At 36.6% G+C, this 24,711-nt stretch overlaps 1 protein-coding gene across 1 annotated transcript in view; it reads right to left on the reverse strand.

Annotated features, from left to right (window-relative positions):
* Nucleotides 1-24,711, reverse strand: part of LOC121731213 — a 223,829-nt gene that overhangs the window by 118,531 nt on the left and 80,587 nt on the right. Inside the window, exon 3 of the mRNA XM_042120568.1 lies at nucleotides 14,345-14,553. Coding sequence (XP_041976502.1) covers nucleotides 14,345-14,553 — 209 coding nt within the window. The remainder of the gene's footprint in view (nucleotides 1-14,344; nucleotides 14,554-24,711) is intronic.

Raw genomic sequence — 24,711 nt, forward strand, 5'->3', positions numbered from 1 at the left:
TCCTCCGAAACGGCTTGACCGATTCTCATTAAATTTTGTGAGCATATTTACTCAATATAGTAAATATAAAATAGATGTTGGCCGATTCTCAGACCTACTGGTCTGAGAATCGGCCAACATCTATTTTTCATACCTAAAATTAATTATATGGCAAAACAACGTTTGCCGGGACAGCTAGTATTATTTATATTTGTCACACGTGTAAGGTAAATCACGGATAACGATATAATATATCCGTGATTTACCTTACACGTGTGACAAAATATATTATCATCGACCTCCTAACCTATCCAACAGCTATGAATCGAACAAAGAAACCAATTTTTCCTCATTATTACAAAAGATAACCTAGGGAACTGGAACCCCGCAATGCCGTTGCGACAAAATTCGTTTTACCGTACATACTCAGAGAAAAAAAGTATCCTATGTCCTTTTTGGGGACTCAATGTATTTCCATACCAAATTAATAATAATACCCCCCACACCGGTTTCGGTGACGGTGGCCGGTTTCATTGAATCCAGGCCAGGTACGCCGGAGTAATTTTATAGTGCCCAAGTGTGTGCGCAGTACACAAGAGAACGCTCTTAACCACTGGACCACGGAGGCGTCTCCGTGGTCCAGTGGTTAAGAGCGTGGCTCTTTAGGTCGTTGGTTCGATTCCTGCGTTGGAAACATGTTATTTCCAAGTTTGGTTAGGACAATGCAGGCTGATCACCTGATTGTCAGACAAGTAAGATGATCCATGCGTCGGATGGGCATGTAAAAAGTCGATCCTGCGCCTGATCTCTCGCCAATCGTGTCGGTTTTCCGTCTCACTGGGTAATATGAGAGTAAAGGAATAGAGAGTGCTCTTGTGTACTGCGCACACACTTGGGCACTATAAAATTACTCCTGCGTACCTGGCCTGGTTTTAATGAAACCGGCCACCGTCACCGAAACCGGTGTGGGGGGTATTATTATTATTATTATACCAAATTTCAGCAAAATCAGTTCAGCGGTTAGGCGTGAAGAGGTAACAGACATACAGACACACTTTCGTATTTGTAATATTCGCATAAAGTATGGCTTAAATAGAAGTGAATAATAATAACAGTAATTGTAACTGACTTTATTGCAATTAATTTGGAAGCAAATAAGCCACGAAGAAAAGTCATTAGTTTAATAGAGCTCAGTAAATTGGCTGGCGTAAGACCTAATGCAAGATTGATTCGAATACTTCGACTCTTGAAACTCGCTGGTATGTTTTGCCCTAAGAAAGTTTGGTTTCTTGTAATTTTATATTCAGTATTTAATGCGAGAATTTAACTCATATGAGTATGTGATGTTTTAATGGTAGATTGCCGCTATTAAAACCATCCGTAATATATTAGAGCGGTTTCAGATATTTCAAGAAGCATACCAATACAGCACACGCGACTTGTCACTCTATTTTAATAAAAGCCGCTGAGTAGATTTTCCCTTATCTTTGGGCCATGATGAATCATTATTTGGAATCATTGTGAAGCTATATCATTTACCATTGACATCATCTATAGGCAATTGTTGACTTACGAGTACCAGCTGCTGATGACGTTCGCAACCCCGTTGCGCCAAAATTTGTTCATCGCGCGTACCAACCATATTTTTTTCCGGAATTAAAAGTATCATAATAAATTTATGTCCTTTCCCGATACTCAAAGTATCCCCATATCAACATTCAGCAAAATCAGTTCAGCAGTTTGATCGTGAAGGCATTTGTGTGTGTGAACAGTGAACGCATTTAAAATATCAGTATGAATAGACTATCGACGTCGATCACTATAGGCAATCATTGACGAATATTGTGGCCGTATAATGGTTCCAGAATTATGTCAATATCATAAACATTTAATTTCTCGTATACTATTAAAGCATACCGACTTACTAGCGCCATATTTTTGCTCAATATCCACATTATTACTAGTATCGGTGCCGCGTTACGGCATGTTTAGCGAAATATTTGCTGCGCTAGTCGGCTTAGCTAGACTTAAACGTGCTTAAACCGCATACAATACTGTGTACACAGATAAATAGCAAATACAGAATATTTGCTTGCCAATAGCTGTCGGTTTTTATCGGGCTTTGGGTTCGGGTTTTGGGTTTTGGGAACTGGCTAAGGAGAGTAGAACTTGTGCACAAAGGTTTCTATTATTTTGAGATATTGCATAGCTTTTATCGCGGGTTTTGAACACGGCGACCGAATCAATAAATTCCATAAAGAAACCTAACACTCACCCACAGTGGCATAAGTGCGGTGCGGCGTTACCAGACATCGGCACGGTGTTTTTTGTGCGTGCGACTAAACGTATGCGAATTAAAATTGTATAAGATGAGCTTTTCCGCGGCAGTCCCGAAGTGTCACACGTATTTTGTTAAGTTACATTTATGTACGTACGAGTTCTATGTACAATTACAGCTATAGATCTCTAAACTGTACATGATCTACTCAGTAGCTAAAAAAATATAATTGCCATGATGATCTAGTTATTCCATAATCTGATAATTTATCTTGCTTAGAAAAAAAAAACCTGAAAGTATAATTCGCCGAGTTTAAGGTTCATCACATTACAACGTAGTGTGGTGATGCGACGTATAATTTTAAATAGGCAATTAAAAAACGTGAACTTGATTGTCTACATAAGAAATAAGATACACATTGAATAACAAACTTGCCGTCGGTGTTGGACTGGCTGTGTCAATTTTAAATAGCTCATTAAAAATTGCATCGTCTCGTCACGTTGCACAGCTGACCCTAATAAGGAGGTCGTTGTCATTACTAAGCATGTGGTGTTCACAGTGATTGGACAATGACCGCCGACAACGATATCATCCTGTCGCCGCCGAGATGAATTGCGCGATCAAGACAAATGATGTCAGCGAATTATTTGATTGGTGAATAAATCCGCGATACGATAACATTAATACGCAAGCAAAGAATGAAATTTTGCACAGTTATTATCTAATATATGAAAATAAGTGGGGTTTTCCTTCCTGACGCTATAACTCCAGAACTTACCGATTTCCACGGTTTTACATTTGTTGGAAAGGTCTTGGGCTCCGTGAGGTCTATAGAAAAAAAAACAGAAAAAATTCAAAAAAAAAAAACAGGAAAACTGAAAATCATTTTATGGCAAAACAACGTTTGCCAGAACAGCTAGTAGTTTATATGGTGAAGGAGTGCATCGAGCTAATATTATTTTGAAATTATGCTTTAATCATACATTTTTTAACAAATAAATCATTACACACACTACAACGTGCACACCAGCATTTTTAAAGGCAAGCCTCTACATACGAATTATACACTATTGTCTATGGCTGAAGTCTGTTGTCAAATTAAAAATGGATTGTTGTTTTTTTTATTAAATCTGAAAAAGTCAATTCTTTAAACGGGGAGTCAAAAGAAGAAAATAATTAAATATTTTAAGGTCGAATTTCGTCCATCGGGCGGTCTCTAGTTTTTATGACAGCTACTAGATGACGCCCGCACCTGCGCCTTGAGACAAAATTTCTTTATCGCGCCGGGACCGTACATGTTTCCGAGATAAAAAGTATCTTATGTCCTTTTTCGGGACTCAAAGTATATCCATACCAAATTTCAAGCAAAATCGGTTCATGGTCGTGAAGAGGTAACAAACAGACAGGCAAACACACTTTCGTATTCATAATGTTAGTATGGATTCCTAAGAGATGAGGTACGGTACGGTAGGAAAAAATCACTATTTTTTTAAATGAAATAAGGGGGCAAACGAGCAAAACGGGTCACCTGATGGAAAGCCACTTCCGTCGCCCACGGACACTCGCAGCATCAGAAGAGCTGCAAGTGCGTTGCCGGCCTTTTAAGAGGGAACAGGGTAAGGGGAGGGTAAGGATGGGAAGGGAAGGGAATAGGGGAGAGTAGGGAAGGGAATAGGGTAGGGGATTGGGCCTCCGGTAAACTCACTCACTCGGCGAAACACAGCGCAAGCGCTGTTTCACGCCGGTTTTCTGTGAGAACGTGATATTTCTCCGGTCGAGCCGGCCCATTCGTGCCGAAGCATGGCTCTCCCACGTATAAATGACACTATGATCCATTATTGAATCATATATCCTTATCTAAAATCACCCTTCACTTAATCTGGCTTTGCGTAAAGGCGTGTCTCTCGGAAAACATAAATTTACCTCATGTAAAAGGGAATATTAAGTGTTAACGGAAACGCTAATTCGTACACAAAATCTTTCGCCAACAGAGTCCTTATATCAAATTTCGACCTTATTATTTAGAAAATAGAGTTCGAAAATTATCCACAGGATACCGACCGTACCTTTGGACACTTCCGGAATTTCAGCCCGGACCAACCCTTTACACATTGAGTTCCACTTTCGTAATTCTTTAACACGTACGGCCTCGTGAAGCTAATTTTCATTTGTCACTTTTATATTTTTGACCCGCATACGAAATAAGCGGAGAGTGAGTAGAATAAGGGTATTTCTTTATTCTAAAAAAAAATATTATTTATTTGCTATATCTTGTACTATCAGAGAAATTGTTACATTTAAGCAGATGGCGGACTAACGTAATTTTGTCAGGTTATTTCAATCCCGCCTGACAAATCACGACCAACGTAAAGTTTCAATGAAGCCTACCAAAGGTTTATACGCTGATAATATCTAAATTGATTTTTTTATCAATTTTTGTAACCGATATACAGCGCACGGCATAAAAAAATCGGCCAAGTGCGAGTTGGACTCGCGCACGAAGCGTTCCGTACCACATTAGAGCAAAAATAGGCTGAAAATTGTGTCTTTTGTATGGGAGCTATGTAATTATTTAATTTATTTAAATTTTATTAATAATAATTACTAAAGTACAAATACAACTGAGTATTTCAGGAATATTTAAAATGCCTATGTGTTGCCGTTATTGACATCGAGCAAAAAATTTGTTGTATGGGAGCCCCCCTTAACTATTATTTTTATATTGTTTTTAGTATTTTTTGTTATAGCGGCAACAGATATACACAATCTGTGAAAATTTCAGAAGTTTAGCTATAGCGATTCTTGAGTTACATCCTGGAGACACACAGACAGACAGACGGACAGACATCGAATGCTTAGTAATAGGGTCCCGTTTTTACCCTTTGGGTACGGAACCCTAAAAACAAATCTGCAAAACAATCTGTTGTCGTTAAAAAAATACATTTAACGAAAACAAATCTTCTTCAAAATCAACTTTCGATATCAAATCAGCTTCGCAAACATCAATTTAGAACGGATAAAAAGCGATATATCCGTTACATCTCCGAAAGCTGAAGCGAAACAACAGAACAATGAAGGTGTCCCAATAATCGTTCCAATCTGAATCCGAATCGTCTGGAATTGGGACGGAATGAGTTTTGCGGTGATATTTTTGCGCTATTGTCAATACGCGATGCCAAGTGGGGTACAGAATGTATATTATAGTATTACCACAATTTGACAGATATTGAAACGGACAGGTTTCAATATCTGTCAAATTCGTCGGGTTTCACTAGGATTATGAACGGATTGTGCCTCGCGCTGGCTGATATAATTTATTTTTAAATATTTAAAACAAAGATTTCAAAATTGAATTCTGACAATTTTAATCGCATGTGCCAAAACACAAACATTAATACGACCAAAGAGGACCACGTCCAGCGAATATGTCATAGTTTTAAATTCGTAGGTAACAAGTTAACAACCCTAGCGACGATTTTCGTCATAATACGTCAAATTTAAAAATTTCAACATCAGTTCTAAGTCGGCATACTCTATCATTCTGTCTACTCTGGTATTACCGAATCCCGTCCATAGCTGCCATTGACTTGGCAAAAAACTTGTCATAATATGTCATCGTTTCTATTTGTCAAACCCCAGTTGACAATGAAGTGACAGTTTTTTCTAGTCTAAGGACGATATCACAGTATAGCAATATGACATATCCCTACAGTAGTCAAACGAATGTACTTGCGCAGAGCAACGGAGGGGTACCCGCGGGGAAGCGGGCGGCGCGGGCCCGCGTACACAAACTCGCGGAGTTTGTATACCTGCGCCCACAGGGGTGACGTTGGCGCGTTGTCTACGAATTTTGTGTCGTAAAACGATAACTTATCTTATAAACAATGGGATATTATAATAAATGTTCAGTATACGGATGTAAATCTGAGTCAAAAAACAAAAAGGATTTAAATTTTCATAAATATGTTCACAGTTTATACTAATATTGTGTTGGCCTTGGCGGCATGTATTTGCATCTCTGTTTTATTGTTTACGTTGTAAGAAGTGTAACAAGGAGAGAAACAATATAGAATAAATTACAAATCTGTCAAATACCCTGTTACATACTAATTAGTACCTACCTACCCAGGTGAACATATCAAGTGTAAGATACCGCGCCCTTACCGCGCACGTAATAAGAGTTTTGAAGTGCTTCTGTTACACCTGACGTGTGATTAATTATTGGATATTTTATATATTCGAAATTTCGAATGCGTCTTCATTATTTTAATCCTTCGATCGTGATTCATGGATCCTTGAAAATCTATTGTTATTCTATTGTGTCTCGCTCACCTGTGAGTTTATGAGGCTTGATGGGTTACTTTATAATTTTTTTAAATTGAGAACTAAAATCATCTAAAAATAAAGTTTCACGTAAATATCTGGCAGTACGACACACATGTACGATTCATCTACCGGCTCAAAAATTTCCTTTCCACTCCAGTCAAGACCTTGCTGGTTCAGTCCCTTATCTTTCCTATAATTAACTATGGTGACGTGTGCTGTTTAAATCTTAATGCCGACAAACTCGATAAACTCGACCGATTGTTTAATAATTGCCTCCGATTCATATTCAACCTTCGAAAATACGACCATGTTTCTTCGTATCGCTCCAAGCTACACTGGTTACCAGTACGTCAGCGCCGCTCTGTGCGGGCACTGTGTGTGCTATATTCACTGCTGCATCATCCCCATACTCACGAATATCTCGCCCCTCACTTTCAATACCGTTGCAGCAGGCACGATAAAAACCTCAGATCCACTTCAAATCAGCTTTTAAGTTGCCCTTCTTACAAGTCAAGTTCCGTCCACTCTTCTTTTAATATCCAGGCTATTCTCCTCTGGAACGCTCTTCCTCCGGAAATCAGGATGTCAAAAACCAGAGATACTTTTAAGCGCAGGGTACGTGAGTTTTACTTGAAATAGTTTGCAGACTCTTAGTTTTCATAATTTATGGCATAAATTAATATTTATAATATTTTTAGCATCATCATTGATCAACTATATATTATTATAATATAGTTATTATATAATAATATATTAATATGGTTATTGGTTTTATTTATATATAATTTTATGTGTGATAATATGTATATTATAAGTATAGTATAATATTATACAATATATATTTAATAAGTATAATATATATTTATTATTTTTTCTGTCTTTTCCTCTTTCAACTCGACTGGCACCTATACAACTTTGTCCTTGTATCGCCCAAAGGTTGACTGGTAGATAATGCCATACGGCATTAAGTCCCCCTTTGTACCTATATGTGCATAAAGTTTTTAAAATAAATAAATATGTAAATATAACACGCTAATGAAACAGATTAAATGATAACATTTGCATTACAAGCACAATATTTTATTTTTATTTTATTTCCCGTTTCGTGGCAACCCTGGCATATCTGCTCGGTACTTGTCATCGGTGGCGGCATCGTGCGACGTCAAAGGCGTTTCGTTACTGTAGGGACTAATATTGCTATACTGTGGACGATATCGTATTTTGCATACTTGATAAAAAACTCAGTATCAAGTACATAATATTATTAAATCACTTTGAACTCATAAAAGATGAGATTATCACTCTAAGAGTTACCAAGAGGTTTTCCAAAGGTTTCATTTCTGTCTGTGTCTTTATTAGGTATAATTTTTGGAACGGAGTTCCTTATCGTGCGTTGCGATTATAGACATTTTCTAGCATCGAAATACCATAATAATATAGAAATAGTCACTTTTATCATTTTATCGAAACATTCATAAAATATTGTTATAAAAATATGCATACTGATGCCTACTTTTTATTGCTATACTTATCTAAATTATTATGAATTTTATTAAAAACAACACAAAATTTCTGCGTTAATTTTTTTAACGATTTGGGATATTAACATTATAATAAATCAATAGTTTTATTATTGGTAGTACATCAACAATAAAATAATAAAAAAAAAAACAATTTATAATATAATAATACATCAATCTTAAAATAAATTCACTCCGATTGTTTAACGAATCAGATACTAACAGAATGCCTTTTCAGTAGTCAATGAACAATTGAGGACGTTTCTTTTATTCCGGGACTATGACGTCATTGTTTTGCGACGGCGAAAGTTTGACGTAATCGGACGGGGGCTGAGAGTTGAGACTGAACAGACTAGATTGAAATTGACTCAAACTGTTAGCTTCGTGGGCCCCTAGATGATCAATTTTATTGTACAATAGCATTGAACAATTTATTTGACAATAAGATTGAAAGGCGGGCGCGTTCAATATTAACCATAGACGGTTAGTAATAATATTGTACAATACGTGATATTACACAATAAAATCGATCGTCTAGGCCCTAGACCATCAATTTCGCAAACATGCGAACCCTAGGCATTAGCATTAAATTGCATATAAATATATCGTCCTAGCGATAATTTGAAGTCACATAAAAATGAAACTGTTATATATACAATATTATTTTTTTTACAGTGTTGAACAGTAAAAAAGTTCACATACAAGATAAGGTGGCTGATGAGATAGGTAGCTAAGAGACAGACGGATAAATCACTACATAATATTATAAAACAAAGTCGCTTTTTTCCCGCATGTCCCTTTGTTCCGTTTAATCTTTAAAACTACGCAACGGATTTTGATGCGGTTTTCTTTAATAGATAGAGTGATTCAAGAGGAAGGTTTATAAGTATAATAACGTTAATTAAATAATGGAGAAATACCGACATTGTTGGGGTTTCTAATGTGATGTCGTAAATAATTACATTTTTTTCCGCTTACATTGCAAACGCAGGCAGAATCCTAAGAGATTTATCAAAATAATGTGCTAAGTAATGTACACAATGAAAAGGTCTACAGAAAACTCCGCAATGGTAAATTATGTCTATCTCTTAAGGATATCCCACAATAACAGTTTTTTGTCATTTACTTTTAACAACAAATAATGGCTAATTTTCAAAGCAATTTTAACCAATACAGCATTCATCCTTATTCAATTAAACACTTTAAATACATTGTCGATTTAATATAAATCTATATGGCCCTTGACAGCATATGATTTAAATGAATATTTTCGAAGATATTACACATTTAAAAATTGCGATACGTAGCTTTTGCGGCGGTACCGACCAATGCGGGCCACGGGTAGTAATAATGAATCAAAACTGCTGAATCAATTTCAGTGGCTATATATTTTACTAGATGTCCCGCGCGGCTTCGCCCGCGTAAATTAGGAATTTTACAGAAACCGTACCTTTTCCCATAAAAAATATTTACCCCGTTTTTACCACATTTTCCTGGGTTTCTTCGGTCCTATTAGTCTTAGCGTGATAATATAATATAGCCTATAGTCTTACTCGATAAATGATCTATCTAATACTGAGATAATTTTTTAAATCGGACCTGTAGTTCCTGAGATTGACGCGTTCAAGCAAAAATCTTAAGGTTTATAAGATTAGGTAGGTATAGATTTTTTTTAATTATCGCTTGACAAACTCGAGTCTCGTACTAAAAGACTATGAAATGGTAGTGTATATGGTAGTGTATAATATGGTAGTGATGATGATGATGAATGTAATTTGCTTAGTAGCATATGCTTTCTGTTCTTAAAACAACGCCGAAACTCCCAAACTTGTATCTATAAAGAATCAGGAGTTCTCTCAGCACCTTCCGAACCACGGTATACCAGGTATATCTCGGTGCAAAATATTACTTGTTGGTAGCTTAAGCTTAGAATACTTCTCACGAAACCGAAGTCACCACATGTTTCCCTATAAGTTTTGAGGAGTTCCCTCGATTACTTATGGATCCTTCATCGGATCACCACTTTTGTGAATATAATACCAAATTGGGATGTTACCCTATATACTAAAAGAAAATTTTTGAAAATCGATCAACAAACGGCGGAGTAATCGTTGAATATAAGAAAACGAACATAACACCTCCCCCATTTTGAAAGTCGGTTAAAATTGTAACCTATGTGTTATTCTGATGTATAAGCTATATTATTGTAAAGTTTCATTAAAATCCGTTCAGTAGTTTTGGCGTGAAAGAGTAACAAACATCCATACATCCATACATCCAAACAAACTTTCGCCTTTATAATATTAGTAGGATACCAGTGCGAAGCTGGGGCGGGTCGCTAGTAAATAAATAAATAAAGTTTAAAGTCTAGAAAATGTTAATGCAGCACACCGGGTGTAGCGTGTAGCACACAGTTGGTACGAACATTATCAACGCAACCTAAAGTTAAACTTCTAAAATAGAAACTTTAAAATAATAACATTAAGTCACAACGGAAACACAAAAACAAGTTGCAATGAAATTAGTGATAAAACAACTGCAGCAAAAACAGGATCATTAAAACTAACTAGATAGCAAACTCCATTGAAACTTCTGTAATTACGTCACCTAAAATTTCTGAGAAAACTTCACAGTGCACCCGCGTTGGATAGTGAAATATCTTATCTGCTTATTAAGATTGATGACTTCGCAACCTTTTAAAGAATTCATCAACTTTAGAATTACCGACATTTGAAATGGACTGCTAATTTATTTCGAAGTGTACACACACTAGGCCGAAAATACGCGGCCGAAGTTCGACATGATTACATACAATATAACGCGACTTGTGTGTTTAGACACTTACAAGTTTATTTAATGTCATATCTATGTTATAGATTAAATTAAAACATAATTTTTGTTATCAACTTAGTGGTTAGTGGTTACACATTCTTATAACAAGGTATGCTATGTAAAACAGACAATTAAAAAGTTTATTAAAGAAAATATAAGTAACAGAAATTTGTTCTTTACGCAGCAAAATTTAATAAAACCATTTCAAATTGTAGCATACGATGCTTGTGAACATAAAATTACAGTGTTGTATGTGAAGTATATATTATGAATATATGCGGCTGTTAAATTGATGTTGAATGCCATACTAAAATTCACAAGTACAAGTCGATCCAACAATATACGATATGAGACCAAACTTAAGTGGGGCTTTAAAAGCTTCCTTCCTTTATACGAAAACTTCTTGGTGTAAGCAATAAAACTACATTTTAGTATACCAATTCTCAACGCAGATGAAATACGTTTTGAAAGACAAACAATATTATTATTATAAACAATTTAATTTCAACAGATATAAATCATAAAAGAAACATACAAAAGTCAAATAATAATAAATAGCAACAATATTAATATTGAAGATAAGACAAAATATAATTAATAATACATACTTACCACAAGTATATTAAAAGTATAAATAAAGTATCCGCTAACGACAAAAACTTTTCATGACCACAACAAATCAGAATCTACTAAATTTTGATGTACCAATAGCCACAAAGTTGGACAATACGAGGAGCTGTAACGACAGCGATATATTTTACTGTCCCCGTGGCAATTTCGACAGCTTTAGTACAATTAATAACGGCGGGTTTCCAAGGTGAAGCGGGCATATTTGTGGACAATATTAGGATTTTAGTGGCGGTCGTAAATGATGTTAACAATGCCCACAATAAAACGTGTAAAGTACGTTAATGGCCGATAAAAATGTGTTTACTGTTAACGTCGTGGGGTCAAGCCACCAATTCTTGTTATTGTATTCCTGTTTCTTATTGTGCTGGCTTTTGGGTGCATTAGGATAATATGATAAATAATATGTTATAGTTTCCATGTCAGTTATATTTTTGCAATATATTATAACTAGGTTTTTGGGTCTGGAAGGCAAAAAGGCATATTCCGGAAAACTCCTACACTTGAAGCAAAGATTTGAGAAAAAGCAATAATTCAAACTTTAATATAAGTTAATAAACACATAATGTAATTTTTCAAAAGAAAAGTAAAAGATGCTAAGTTTAAATTTATTATTGTTTAATTAGAGACGATCGATAAGGGGAACCAACTCCAGCGTTTATACTTCAAATTAAAATTGATTGGAAAGGAGAACTACTAAGTGACCAGGAAAAGTTCGAAAGAGTCTCAAGGAGAGAGATAATAATTTTTCAAATAACGTTATTGCGAGCATCCTTCGAAGATATTTTTATAATGAAGGACTTCGTGTCGAATTTTCGCAAAACTTTTACCGACTTGGCTTGAAAATTTATGACTATGCGCCGGCTATACTGCGCTAGTTATATCTTTTAGTAGCGCTTATAGAGCGCGGCTCTTGACTCGGAGGTCGTGGGTTCGATTCCCGCGTTGGAAACATGTTATTTCCAAGCTTGGCTAGGACAATGTAGGCTGACCTGACTGTCTGACAAGTAAGATAATCCACGCGTCGGATGGGCATGTAAAAGTCGGTCCTTCGCCTGATCTCTCGCCGGTCGTGTCGGTCATCCGTCCCTCTGGGGTATGAGAGTAAAGAAATAGAGAGTGCTCTTGTGTACTGCGCACACACTTGGGCACTATAAAATTACTCCTGCGTAGCTGGCCGGAATTTAATGAAACCGGCCACCGTCACCGAAACCGGTGTGGGAGCTATTATATCTTTTAGTCATATTTTATTTATGGCATAAATTTAAGTTTGTTTCAAAAAGATGCGACCTACCGCAAGACTAAAATTGCACACACGAAATGATCAGGAAGCGAGCAGTGTATATTGGGGTTACTTGGTCGTCACCTTATCGCCATAACTTAGCTACGACTAGGCGACACCGCGTTTACAGCACTCTGACCACTGACTGACGTTTGAATCCAAACGTTAATCGCGACGAAGGCAATGAATGACGAGCCTAAGGGTCTCATTACACCTACCGAGTAGAGTGGAAAGACAGTGCCCTCGGCCGACCACATCCATATATTTTTAAACTTTGACGTGGGAGAGCCATGCTTCGGCACGAATGGGCCGGCTCGACCGGAGAAATACCACGTCCTCACAGAAAACAGCGCTTCCGCTGTGTTTCGCCGAGTGAGTGAGTTTACCGGAGGCCCAATCCCCTACCCTTTTCCTTTCCCTACCCTCCCCTATTTCCTTCCGTACCCTCCCCTATTTCCTTCCGTACCCTCCCCTATTCCCTTCCCTACCCTCCCCTATTACCCCTTAAAGGCCGGCAACGCACCTGCAGCTCTCCTGATGCTGCGAGTGTCCATGGGCGACGGAAGTTGCTTTCCATCAGGTGACCCGTTTGCTCGTTTGCCCCCTTATTTTATAAAAAAAAAATTATTATGAGTGCTCTTCCGAGAGCACTCGGCACTCTGTAGGTATGACCACCCTAAGAACGAGAACACTAAATCGTAAGTGCTAATAGAGCATGTTCCGAGACGAGGACGTTACGTTTCCGATTTGAGTGCGTTGCAGTAGGGAGTTTCATACATATACTGAACAGCTAAAGGCGATACGGTTACGATCCTCTTCCTAATTGATATGTGTGCTTTAGTATCAACTAGCTAAAAGCCGAGCTTTGTGATAGCTCGCGTCGTTTTTTTTTATGTTTTTACTAGCCAAAGTAAGTAAATCCTTTAAAGGCCAATGTATACGCCTATACAATAAAATCCCAGAAAATGTTCAAAATCTTCTTTTAGACAAATTTAAAAAAGCAGTTAAAGAACGTTTGTGTGCTAAAGCGTATTATAAAGTCAATGATTTCATCGAGGACAGCACACCTTGGGAATAGGGTGGCTCCATGCAGGTTACTTTTCTTTTATTTTTGTTACATAGCTGTAAGCCATAACATTGTAATTTTCCATTTTTTTAGTAAAAGATGGCCCCGTGCGAGTTTCTTACGCCGGTTCTTCTCGGCGGGTTAGTTCCTGAACCGGTGGTAGGCAACGTAGTTTCTTCGTTCGACTTTCAAAAAGTGTATCATGATACCCATTTTGAAAAAGATATTTTATGTTTTAGTGAAATGTGAAATCTTGACTGACCGATTATTAGCGGTCAGTCAAGATTTGGTTACCACTCATTCACAGTCACACATCCACATATAAATAAAATTACTACGTTAAAGCACAAATCAATAGGCGTGATAGTTTTTCCGTAAAGTGTACCACAAAAGTGCTCAGGTTGTGGGATGCGCCCTGATTACTCAGTACTTACATCAACATCAATTCCCGGCTGCGCGAAGATGCGAGTAAACGGGTACTCCTTAGGCAAGTAGCTAAAGAACTCTTGTCTCCCCCGGTACCACTTGACACTGTATAGCGTCTCATTCCCCTCCAACGTCCATTTACAACTCAGGAGCACAGTGTCTCCCAACTTCACTGCTGACGGTGCGACCATCTGCACATCTCTTAGTGCTATTGTATCTGGAACAAAGGAAATACAACGTTAATGTCATGGACTATAGAATTGAGTTTGTATAAACTTTGTCTTAGCCTAGACAATGAATTATCGTATAGTGCAATATCACGCTTCAATTATATTGAACAGTTTATTTGACAATAAGATTGAAGGCGCTTGTTCAATATCAACCACAGACGGTCAATAATATTACGCAATGCTTGAATTATATTCGCAATAACATTGCTCGTTTAGGGACCCGCTTAAAGTAACTTACCCTAACAATCAACATTAAATTTTAGTTAATATGGAAATATTTTTAACAATTAATAATTTGTGAAATAACTTTTATTCTTAAAAATTAAAATTATTTTTTAACGTTTTTGCAAAAATATTAACTCGCAACAACCATTTATTCATTACAATTTGCCAAGGTCATTCAAATAAAATACTTCATAAAACATTTTCATTTATTCCGCGGTTTTAAGTACGACAAATATTTACATGGCCTTTGAGAACTGAAGTTAGGAATGAGAGCTTATTTTCAACATAATGGTTTGTTTGAATTTTGTAAAATACCAAGAAAAAAACTAAAGTATATTAGTTAGTGTTCTCTAGAACATTTTTTTTTGAAATTACTATCAAGCTACAATTTTGTGAGTAGTTTCATTTTAAAGAGACGAACAACAATTTTATTTGCAAAAAATCTCGAAAGTGGTAGCTAACAGAGTCTTTTTTAGCTACTACTTTAGAGATTTTTCGCAAATAAAATTTGTTGTTCGTCTTATCAAAATGAAGATATCCACAAAAATTATGTAAATAGTAAAAAAAAAAAATTGATCTAGGGATCCCTGACCTATAATTATGACTATTTCACAGAACATAAATTTCCAATGAAGTGGTCTTTCACAATACCACCTAAAATTATCTAAGTTGCCGGTAACTTGAACGAGATATATAATGATATGAGAATCTAATAACAAAAACGCCGGTTTTCTATGAGATCGAGCAAAAACACTAGATTTGGCTTCCAAATTCGTTTGCGCGATTTCGTTTTTGACGCGGTGACCGTACACTTTGCTAGGAAAAACTACTCTATCTTCTTTCCTGGGACTGTTGGTATCTCCATACGTTCAACAGATTAACACCTCCATCGTGGGTATCGCAGACACAATAGATTTTCAATTGTTATGCGGCAGCCGGCTGTCGCTTGGGGCTTGATGGGTTAAGGCCTGATTATACCTACCGTGTAGAGCTGTTATAGCGATACATACCAAATCTCCGGCCGACACGTCTTGTTACCTACAGAGGTAACAAGAAGACAAACACTTTTGATAATATAATACTAATTTATTAAAAAAATCGGCCAAGTGCGAGTCGAACTCGCGCACGAAGGGTTCCGTACCGTTATAGAGAAAAAATAGGCCAAAAATTGTGTTTTGTGTATGGGAGCCCCCTTAATTATTTTATTTTAATATTATTATTAATTATTAGAGTACACATATATTTAAGGCCTTTGTAAACATTTCAAGTGCCTCTTATAATTATTGATTACGAGCAAACAAGCCCAAAAAAATCACGTTTGTTGTATGGGAGCCCCCCTTAAATATTGATATTATTTTGTTTTTAGTACTTGTTGTTATAGCGGCAACAGATATACACAATCTGTGAACATTTCAGAAGTTTAGCTATAGCGGTTTTTGAGATACAACCTGGCGACAGACAGACAGACGGACAGACAACGAAGTCTTAGTAATAGTGTCCCGTTTTTACCCTTTGGCTACGGAACCCTAAAGACCATGATTGTTGTTTAATAATTGTTGACAATTCCTGAGGAATTCACATCAATTAAGCAACATTAGTCCGCCCAACGTAACGTAATTATAAGACGTGTTTTAGATTTGCCCCTAATTGCTTTCATTTCATTATTATAATGATGTCAAAACGTTTCACTCGAATCTGAAATAAACTGCCCCTGAATACGTTATTAAGTAGAAAATTCCCTTTTTCCTGTTTTGTGTACGGCGAAAAAATAGTCATTTTTATTGAGGAAAACGAGCAGACAGATCGCTTGATGGAAATAATTTAAGTGTATCTTATGTGTTAGATCGTTGTCAAAGATCGTTAGCGATTTATATTACACGATTATTATCATCGATACGATATTATCATCTCCGATTTAATGTAATGGCATTAGGTATCAACTGTAAAAGCCTCTATACACGAGGAGCCCGACTGAATCTTATTAGACTGGACGCAAGCCGGTATGCAACATACTGGAATACATTTAATTAATAATATTATTTTAACTATCCTTGGTGCGCAAAACCCATTCAAATAAAGATAGCAAAAAAAGGATACGGGCGAATAGCACAAAGACGGCTCAAAATTACATGATTTAAAAAAAACATGGAATAATTAATCACATCATACCGGCCTACGTCGCGTCGCGTCGTTTCGACAGTTTGATCGGTCTTCCTGTATCGGGGCCTATAGGACATGTTTACCCTTGCACAATTATTACTGTATTGTATGAAGTTTAGTTTTACGGTCCTACTCAGATAAAAGCAAAACAAGATTACAACTATCATTCTATATTCTTTTCCCTTCGTCTAGCTTGTAAATTATTCAGAAATATCCAGAACAATCTTATTCTCTGCGTATAATTTGATTTCCATTGAGAATTAATTATTTCCAGTTTTTATGTAACTCACAATGCGATCTCGAGACTCAGCTGCAGCGACGGAAGTAGGGCACTCGGGAAATGACGGGGGATGTCAAATTGTGAAATGTGACATGTCATTCATGAGTATAAATTAGTCGTGAGTAATGTGGATAACTTTTGGCCCATGATGGACAAATATTGATTGCGTGTAGAGGCGTATTTTTATGATTTTTAGCTATGATATTATTTAGCTAGATAGGCTAAGCATCATGGTTAACTATTATGACACAATGCGGAGAGAGGTCTTAAGGTGGTATGAAGGTGGTACTGGTGTTCTCTGGTCAGGTTCTTTTAGACTAGCGAGAACCCCCACCAAAAAACTTTAAAAAGTAGTGAAATAATATTACCGCCTTTAACTTTTTGTTTTTTATGAAATAAGGGGCAAACGAGCAAACGGGTCACCTGATGGAAAGCAACTTCCGTCGCCCATGGATACTCGCAACATCAGAAGAGCTGCAGGTGCGTTGCCGGCCTTGTAAGAGGGAATAAGGAAGGGAATAGGAAAGGGTAGGGAAGAGAATAGGGTAGGGGATTGTGCCTCCGGTAAACTCACTCACTCGGCGAAACACAGCGCAAGCGCTGTTTAAAGCCGGTTTTCTGTGGGCCCGTGGTATTTCTCCGGTCGAGCCAGCCAATTCGTGCTGAAGCATGGCTCTACCACGTACAATATTTACAAATGTTGTGGGATATACTAGGGCTCGTGTCGCTCGCTGTAAACATCAAGAGATTCAAAGTTTTTTCATTCATCACAGAAACCAACACATCATCAGAATATGATAGTATTAAGGTCAAGTCGCAAACGAGAGAGATACGGTTATTAATAAAAGACAAAATATAAAATAAAATTATCAAAAAGAAATTTCAATTTTGTGTCGCTATCATGCATCGTCCCGTCGCGTCTCATCATGAATTGTTTCTTGATTTTAGGTGCATAAAATAGTGATAAGTTGATATCTGATCAGAACCAATTAAAGGCTAATAATGACTGCCTATATACGAATAACCTAATTCTATTTAAAACAAGAAATCGCCATCATTGGGTCAGCCGTCCATTAATTTTCATGCACGGAATATAAACACTTTTACAAAAGCCATTCTTGCGTTTATTTGTAAACCTTTCATCCACTTTCATCCTGGATACGTCGCGACCTTTGACGGAGAGTTTTAATTAACGTAAAACCACTCCAGCGTCAAAAGTCGGCCAAAAAACAATTCAAGCTCAGCTCTGACAACTAATTAATACGGATAGAGAAGATTAAAATTAATGAGCTAAACTTTCGAACCCCTAAAAATTAGCGATAAATTATCCTTCGAGAGCCACTTAGTTCGGGAAACCACACGCCACATAAATTTGCACCAATCATGAAAATGGAAACGATTATTTATATTGAAATATTGCCTTTCGTTATGTTAAAATATTGTGATTAATGATTGACCAACGATCATAGCAATATACTTAAATGCTTTTTCAATGATTAAAGTCAGGATATTCTGCGACCAAATATTAGGACTGTCTGTTACAGTGTTACTAACGTGTTTTTAAGATCCAATATCATCGATTCGCTTAATAACTGCGGGGCTAAAATGGTCGCTTTGAAGAATCATAATATGATTCATTTTTCTAAAATCGCAAAATGCAACTCTGCTTCTGTATTTTTGTACTGATTTGACATTTGTCAGTTTGAGAGTTTTGACAATAAATGAATCGCAAGCAGAGTTGCATTTTGCGATTTTAGAAAAATGAATCATATTATGATTCATATAATGATTCTTCAAAGCGACCATTTTAGCCCCGCTGGTCCAGCTAATGAAACGATTCTACTGGTTTCCAAAAACACCTTAGCTATATACTACGAGTAGTCGTAGCTCTAGTGGTAATGAACCTTATTGGTCTATCGATGGTGCTCTGAAGAAACGAGAATATTATATCATTACTAACTGTCCCGGAAACGTTGTTTTGCCAAATAGAATATTAATTCATCTATATTATTTTATTGAAGTGGTTAAATAAGTATGGCACCATGCAGGCAACGTCCATCGCTACCCCGTCGCACAAACAATTGTCGCCGTCAGTCTCGAATTGAAATAATTTACTAAGTATCCAACAAATGCACTTATCTATATAAAAAGTACCCTAGTAGCCGATTTTCAGACCTACTGAATATGCATATAAAATTTGGTAAAAATCAGTAAAGCCGTTTCGGATGAGTACGGTACTAACATTGTGACACGAGAATTTTATATATAAGACTATGTAATATCCATGAAATAAAATATGTTGATAGAAATCATATTTTTATGAAACTTCAAAATAGTTTCAGGTTAGAAAAGACCCCTTTCACAGTGAAATCGAACATAGTTGTTATTTTGGACTACCATTTAGTTTGGGATTATGGACTCGGAATATTTTGATATAAATCGTGTCGTCCATTAGGAGAATTGCCGCTGGCCGATACCGAACCAATTATGTTTTCTATAAATTTCTTCCGAACCGGATTGTGATAGGAATATCGAAATTCCCCCGCCGTCGACAATTCTTACGTGACCGAAATTATAAAAACCTACAGAAAAGTCAAAGCTTGGGGGAATCGCACACTACCGACCGATTTGTCGTGCGCCTAATCGCTTGATAATCGTGCGCAATAAGATGGTAGGTATAAACACCAAATTGAAAAATTTTCATCGATCTGTAGATAATATTTAAAATATAACTATTTTGCTAAGATGTCGCCCTAAATACGTTACGACAAAATTTGTTTATCGCGGGGAAACGGTACATTTTTTCGGGAAAAGAAGTATCCTATGTCCCTTCCCTGTACTATAAGTTTCAGTAAAATTGGTTCAACGTTTTGGCATGACGAGGTAATAGACAGACACACTTTCGCATTTATAATATCATTAGTGTGGAAAATATGAAATACAATATGACCAACAATTAATTTAGATAATTTTACTTTCCTTTGGCTGAATTCTACCATGCGATATCATGATATTAGTCGTTAAATTTTAGAGGTACATTAGCTTTGTCCACACTGTGCCTTTTTCTGTTCGTCAGGGGCATGCGTTATAGCGCAGTCAACAGTGAACGTGAGGCATGCCCGCGACGCATGCCTTCTGACCGTCTCCAAAACTTTCGCTTTGTTATTAAAAATGTCAATGAATGAATTGAAGATGAAAGCGCATAGTGTGGACATAGTTATCTACGATTGACACAAAGTTTTAAATATGACATACAAGGTGTACTTGTCTATGTCTGGAATATGTCACATGACAGACTAAAACAGTGGACCTTACCTACACTACGTAAATAACTTAATATTAGTAAAGGGGACAGAGTAAAAGCAAAGAGATATCTTTGTTAAGACTAAAATGAGAGAGCCATGTCCCAAGCTCAGTTTTAATCAGACTTTATTGCGCTCAGATACGAGACAAAACGTCGCACGAGTTTTTAAATTAGTTGTATTGGTGAATACTGTATCTTTGTTTTTTCATGCATGTTCCTTTAAAAGTTACAAAATTGAAAAATTGAAAATTGTATTAAGTACTTTTTTTTTTGTTTGTACACACGACACATTATAAAATGTGTAATTTTCAGACTACAGAAACTTTGTAATATAACGTTTGTCTGCGTTTTTGTAACGCGAGAAAATCTAGCTCTATAATTATTGTCTTGATAAAACCAACAATTAAAACGTCTGAAAATAGACAATACCATCGCGAAAGAAGCTTAGGTCATTTTTACTCAAAACGTAAGGTAAGAGCAGTGCTCCAACTGGTACATTTTAAAAAGAAAACTAAATTCACAAAAGACTTATTTCTTCTGGAGATATTGTTTTCAATCCCAGCAATAAAATGTACAACGCTAACCGTCAGAAAAGATCCTTTATTAATATTGCAAATTGGCCGGAGCCATCGTCCTATTGAAATTTGAACTTTACGACGTTGTAAAAGGGGTTCGTTTTACTCAGCACTAAAATAATTTTTATAATGGGACTCTTAAACTTTATGCTCTTCATAATCATTTTGGTCTGATTCGACTGGTTAATGTCAAAATATAAGAAATTTTAATTATTGTTTCAATTAAATTATTCCTAGGGGGACTCTTTAAATGTTATCTGTGCCACTTTTTATTTCAATTATGTTTTAAAAAAGAAGGAAATGTTTGTAGAAGCACTTCATTTACGCCAACAAGAAAACTTTTTGTTTTAAAGTAAGAAACTTATAATAGGTTAGGTCCCTTGTATAATGTATTGTAGTCCAGCATCATTACTTGTAATAATAATTATTATTAATCCTTCAAGCCCCATAAGGGCACCGGTGATCGCGACAACAATTTAATACAATAGCATTTCCAAGAATCCGCAAAGGATTAATAAAGTTTATTATTCAGCTCATATTATTATGTGAACGTAGGTAGAGCCATTAATACGTGGGAGAGCCATGCTTCGGCACAAATGGGCCGGCTCGACCGGAGAAATATCACGTTCTCAAAGAAAACCGACGTGAAACAGAGCTTACGCTGTGTTTCGCCGAATGAGTGAGTTTACCGGAGGCCCAATCCCCTACCCTCCCTTACCTACCCTCTCGTATTCCCTTCCCTTCTCTACCCTCCCCTATTACCATATTCCCTCTTAAAAGGCCGACAACGCACCTGCAGCTCTTCTGATGCTGCGAGAGTGCGAGTGTCCATGGGCGACGGAAGTTGCTTTCCATCAGGTGACCCGTTTGCTCGTTTGCCCCCTTATTTCATTAAAAAAGGTAGGTACAGCCTTTTCAAAATCGTTAATTGGTTGAATTCTGTTTATATTTTTGTTCATTGTGTATAAAAAATAAAGTTATACATAGAAATAATACAATAACTTCTCACTAATTATATCTTTTTGCCCTCACAGACTGAGATACTAGTTGTATGTGATTCAACAGCAGCTATTCGATAGCATTGTAATCTAGATGACTCGTAGCACTAGGAGTAGGCCGTAGGAAATACATTTGTCAGTAAACCACGTAGGATTAATCTGATAACCAAACTCTGCAGCTCATGCGTTCAGCGTAAATCTCAAAATTGATCAACAATACCTCCGTAACTACTTTACGAAGACTATACAATTTTATAACTTACTTCTTTATTTACGTCAAAATGAATCGGAGTTGTTTTAAATTAGGTACTTAATTTATGATTTTGTGTGACACACCCTAAAGTATTATCACTTAGCTTTGTTACACTCTGTATACAAAGTTTGCATCGTCTGTCATGGTTAGTTTAGTTCGTCTGGTAGTTAGTTTTTAGCTAGTGACACCAATGGCACTATTTTGTGTGCTCCTATTTTTTTTTTATGAAATAATGGGGCAAACGAGCAAACGGGTCACCTGATGGAAAGCAACTTCCGTCGCCCATGGACACTCGCAGCATCAGAAGAGCTGCAAGAGCGTTGCCGGCCTTTTAAGAGGGAATAGGGTAATAGGGGAGGGTAGGGAAGGGAAGGGAAGGGAATAGTTGAGGGTAGGGAAGGGAATAGGGTAGGGGTTAGGGGATTGGGCCTCCGGTAAACTCACTCACTCGGCGAAACACAGCGCAAGCGCTGTTTCACGCCGGTTTTCTGTGAGAACGTGGTATTTATCCGGTCGAGCCTGGTCCTAGCTGAAATATAATTGCAATTTGTTGTGCATTCTATAGAGAGTTTCACATCGTCAATCATGGTTATTCATCACGGCCCCATATTAGTGACACTAATTGCACTATTTTGTGTGCATCTAGCTGAAATATAATTGCAATTCGTTGTGCATTCTATAGAGAGTTTTACATCGTCAATCATGGTTATTCATCACTTCCCATATTAGTGACATATGCAGACTGCAATGGCACTATTTTGTGAGCACCTACCTAAAATATAATTGCAATTTGTTGCACCAGATATTGATTTAGAGGTACAAACCTCGGTATTCATTATTTGACACCGACACATTCATATCCGAGTTGGAAGCCTGCCGAGACCGTATATTACTTCTGTTCGATTTATTAGGTGGCTTCCACACAACTTTGCAGTCGCTAATGATGCAAATTTTTCTACTGATTCGTCATCATCACACTACCTTCTGGCTTAGTTCATAATGAGGAATAATAATAGATTAAAACAAACGATAGATAATATATTGGATTTGTGGTAAACATTTATCAACAGTTAATGTTTTTAATCGATCATATTTATTTATTTATGCTTTTTGCACAATGTTAGTACATAGGCTGACTTAATGCCAGATGGCATTCTCTACCAGTCATACCTATAATCATATAACAGTAACCAATAATTATCACAAAAACTAGTATATTCGATGTACAATGTTCGTTTGGTCAAAATTACTCTGGAGCATGTACCAGAAATCTTAAATAAAAATCAATAGATAATACAAGAAAAAATTGCCGTCCAGTCGCAGTGGGGTAAAAGTAAGCCAGTATTTCGGCCTGTACAAAAATCTTTTAACACGCGTCGGACTAGGATCATAACATCGAGATTCGAGAAGGGTCCATATTAATACGCAATGTATATCGTCCTCTCGTCTCCAAATACATTAAGCCGGGTCCACATTGTTATTTCATAATGATTCATGTGACATAATTATGTAATATATGCGGAAGCGTAATACTACATCATTACATTGAAATGTAATTATAATAAATTAGTATAATATAAAGAGTTACTTTCAAACTTAGCTTTGTGCTTGTAGCTAAGCCTATAACCATCCTTGTGGTTGGCTATAATGTAACAGACATTATCAAAAAATAATTGCTGCTCTCAAATGCTTATATTTTTTAAACGATTACTTAACGAATATGTAGCTATCCTGTCCCATATCTTGCGCCCTTTGCCATCATTATTCATAATCATACACGGAAATACCATGTCATGTGGACGCAACCTTAATTATTCGAAATACATAAATCAATATTCAATAACTTACGAAGGTAACAAGGGTAGGGACGCACGAGTGAATATTTCAGGTTCCGTATTCAACGTTTTCCTCAAATTCCACCGGCCTGGTTTCGGTCAACCACTTAACCAATGTAAATATGCCTCTATTATATATAATAGAGGTTATAAAAAGGTTTTACCTATGAAATGGACTATTTTAAGAACGAATAGTTTAATAGATAAATGAGAGCAATTAAGTCGTATTTAATAGCGGCTACTGAATTCAATTTTTTGATCTCTCGAACTTTTTTTTTTTTTTCTAACCTCAACAAAAACAGTTCATACATGGAGGTAAAGTTTTCCATTGGGAGAAATCCCCTGATTAAATCAATAAATAAAAAAAAGGTCATACCAGTTCATTTTCGAATTGAAACAATATTTTTTTTATGAAACGAGCAAACGGGTCACCGGGTGATGGAAAGCAACTTCCGTCGCCCATGGACACTCGCAGCATCAGAAGAGCTGCAGGTGCGTTGGCAGCCTTTTAAGAG

This window comes from Aricia agestis, chromosome 10 (assembly GCF_905147365.1).
Source record: "Aricia agestis chromosome 10, ilAriAges1.1, whole genome shotgun sequence".
Lineage (NCBI taxonomy): Eukaryota > Metazoa > Arthropoda > Insecta > Lepidoptera > Lycaenidae > Aricia > Aricia agestis.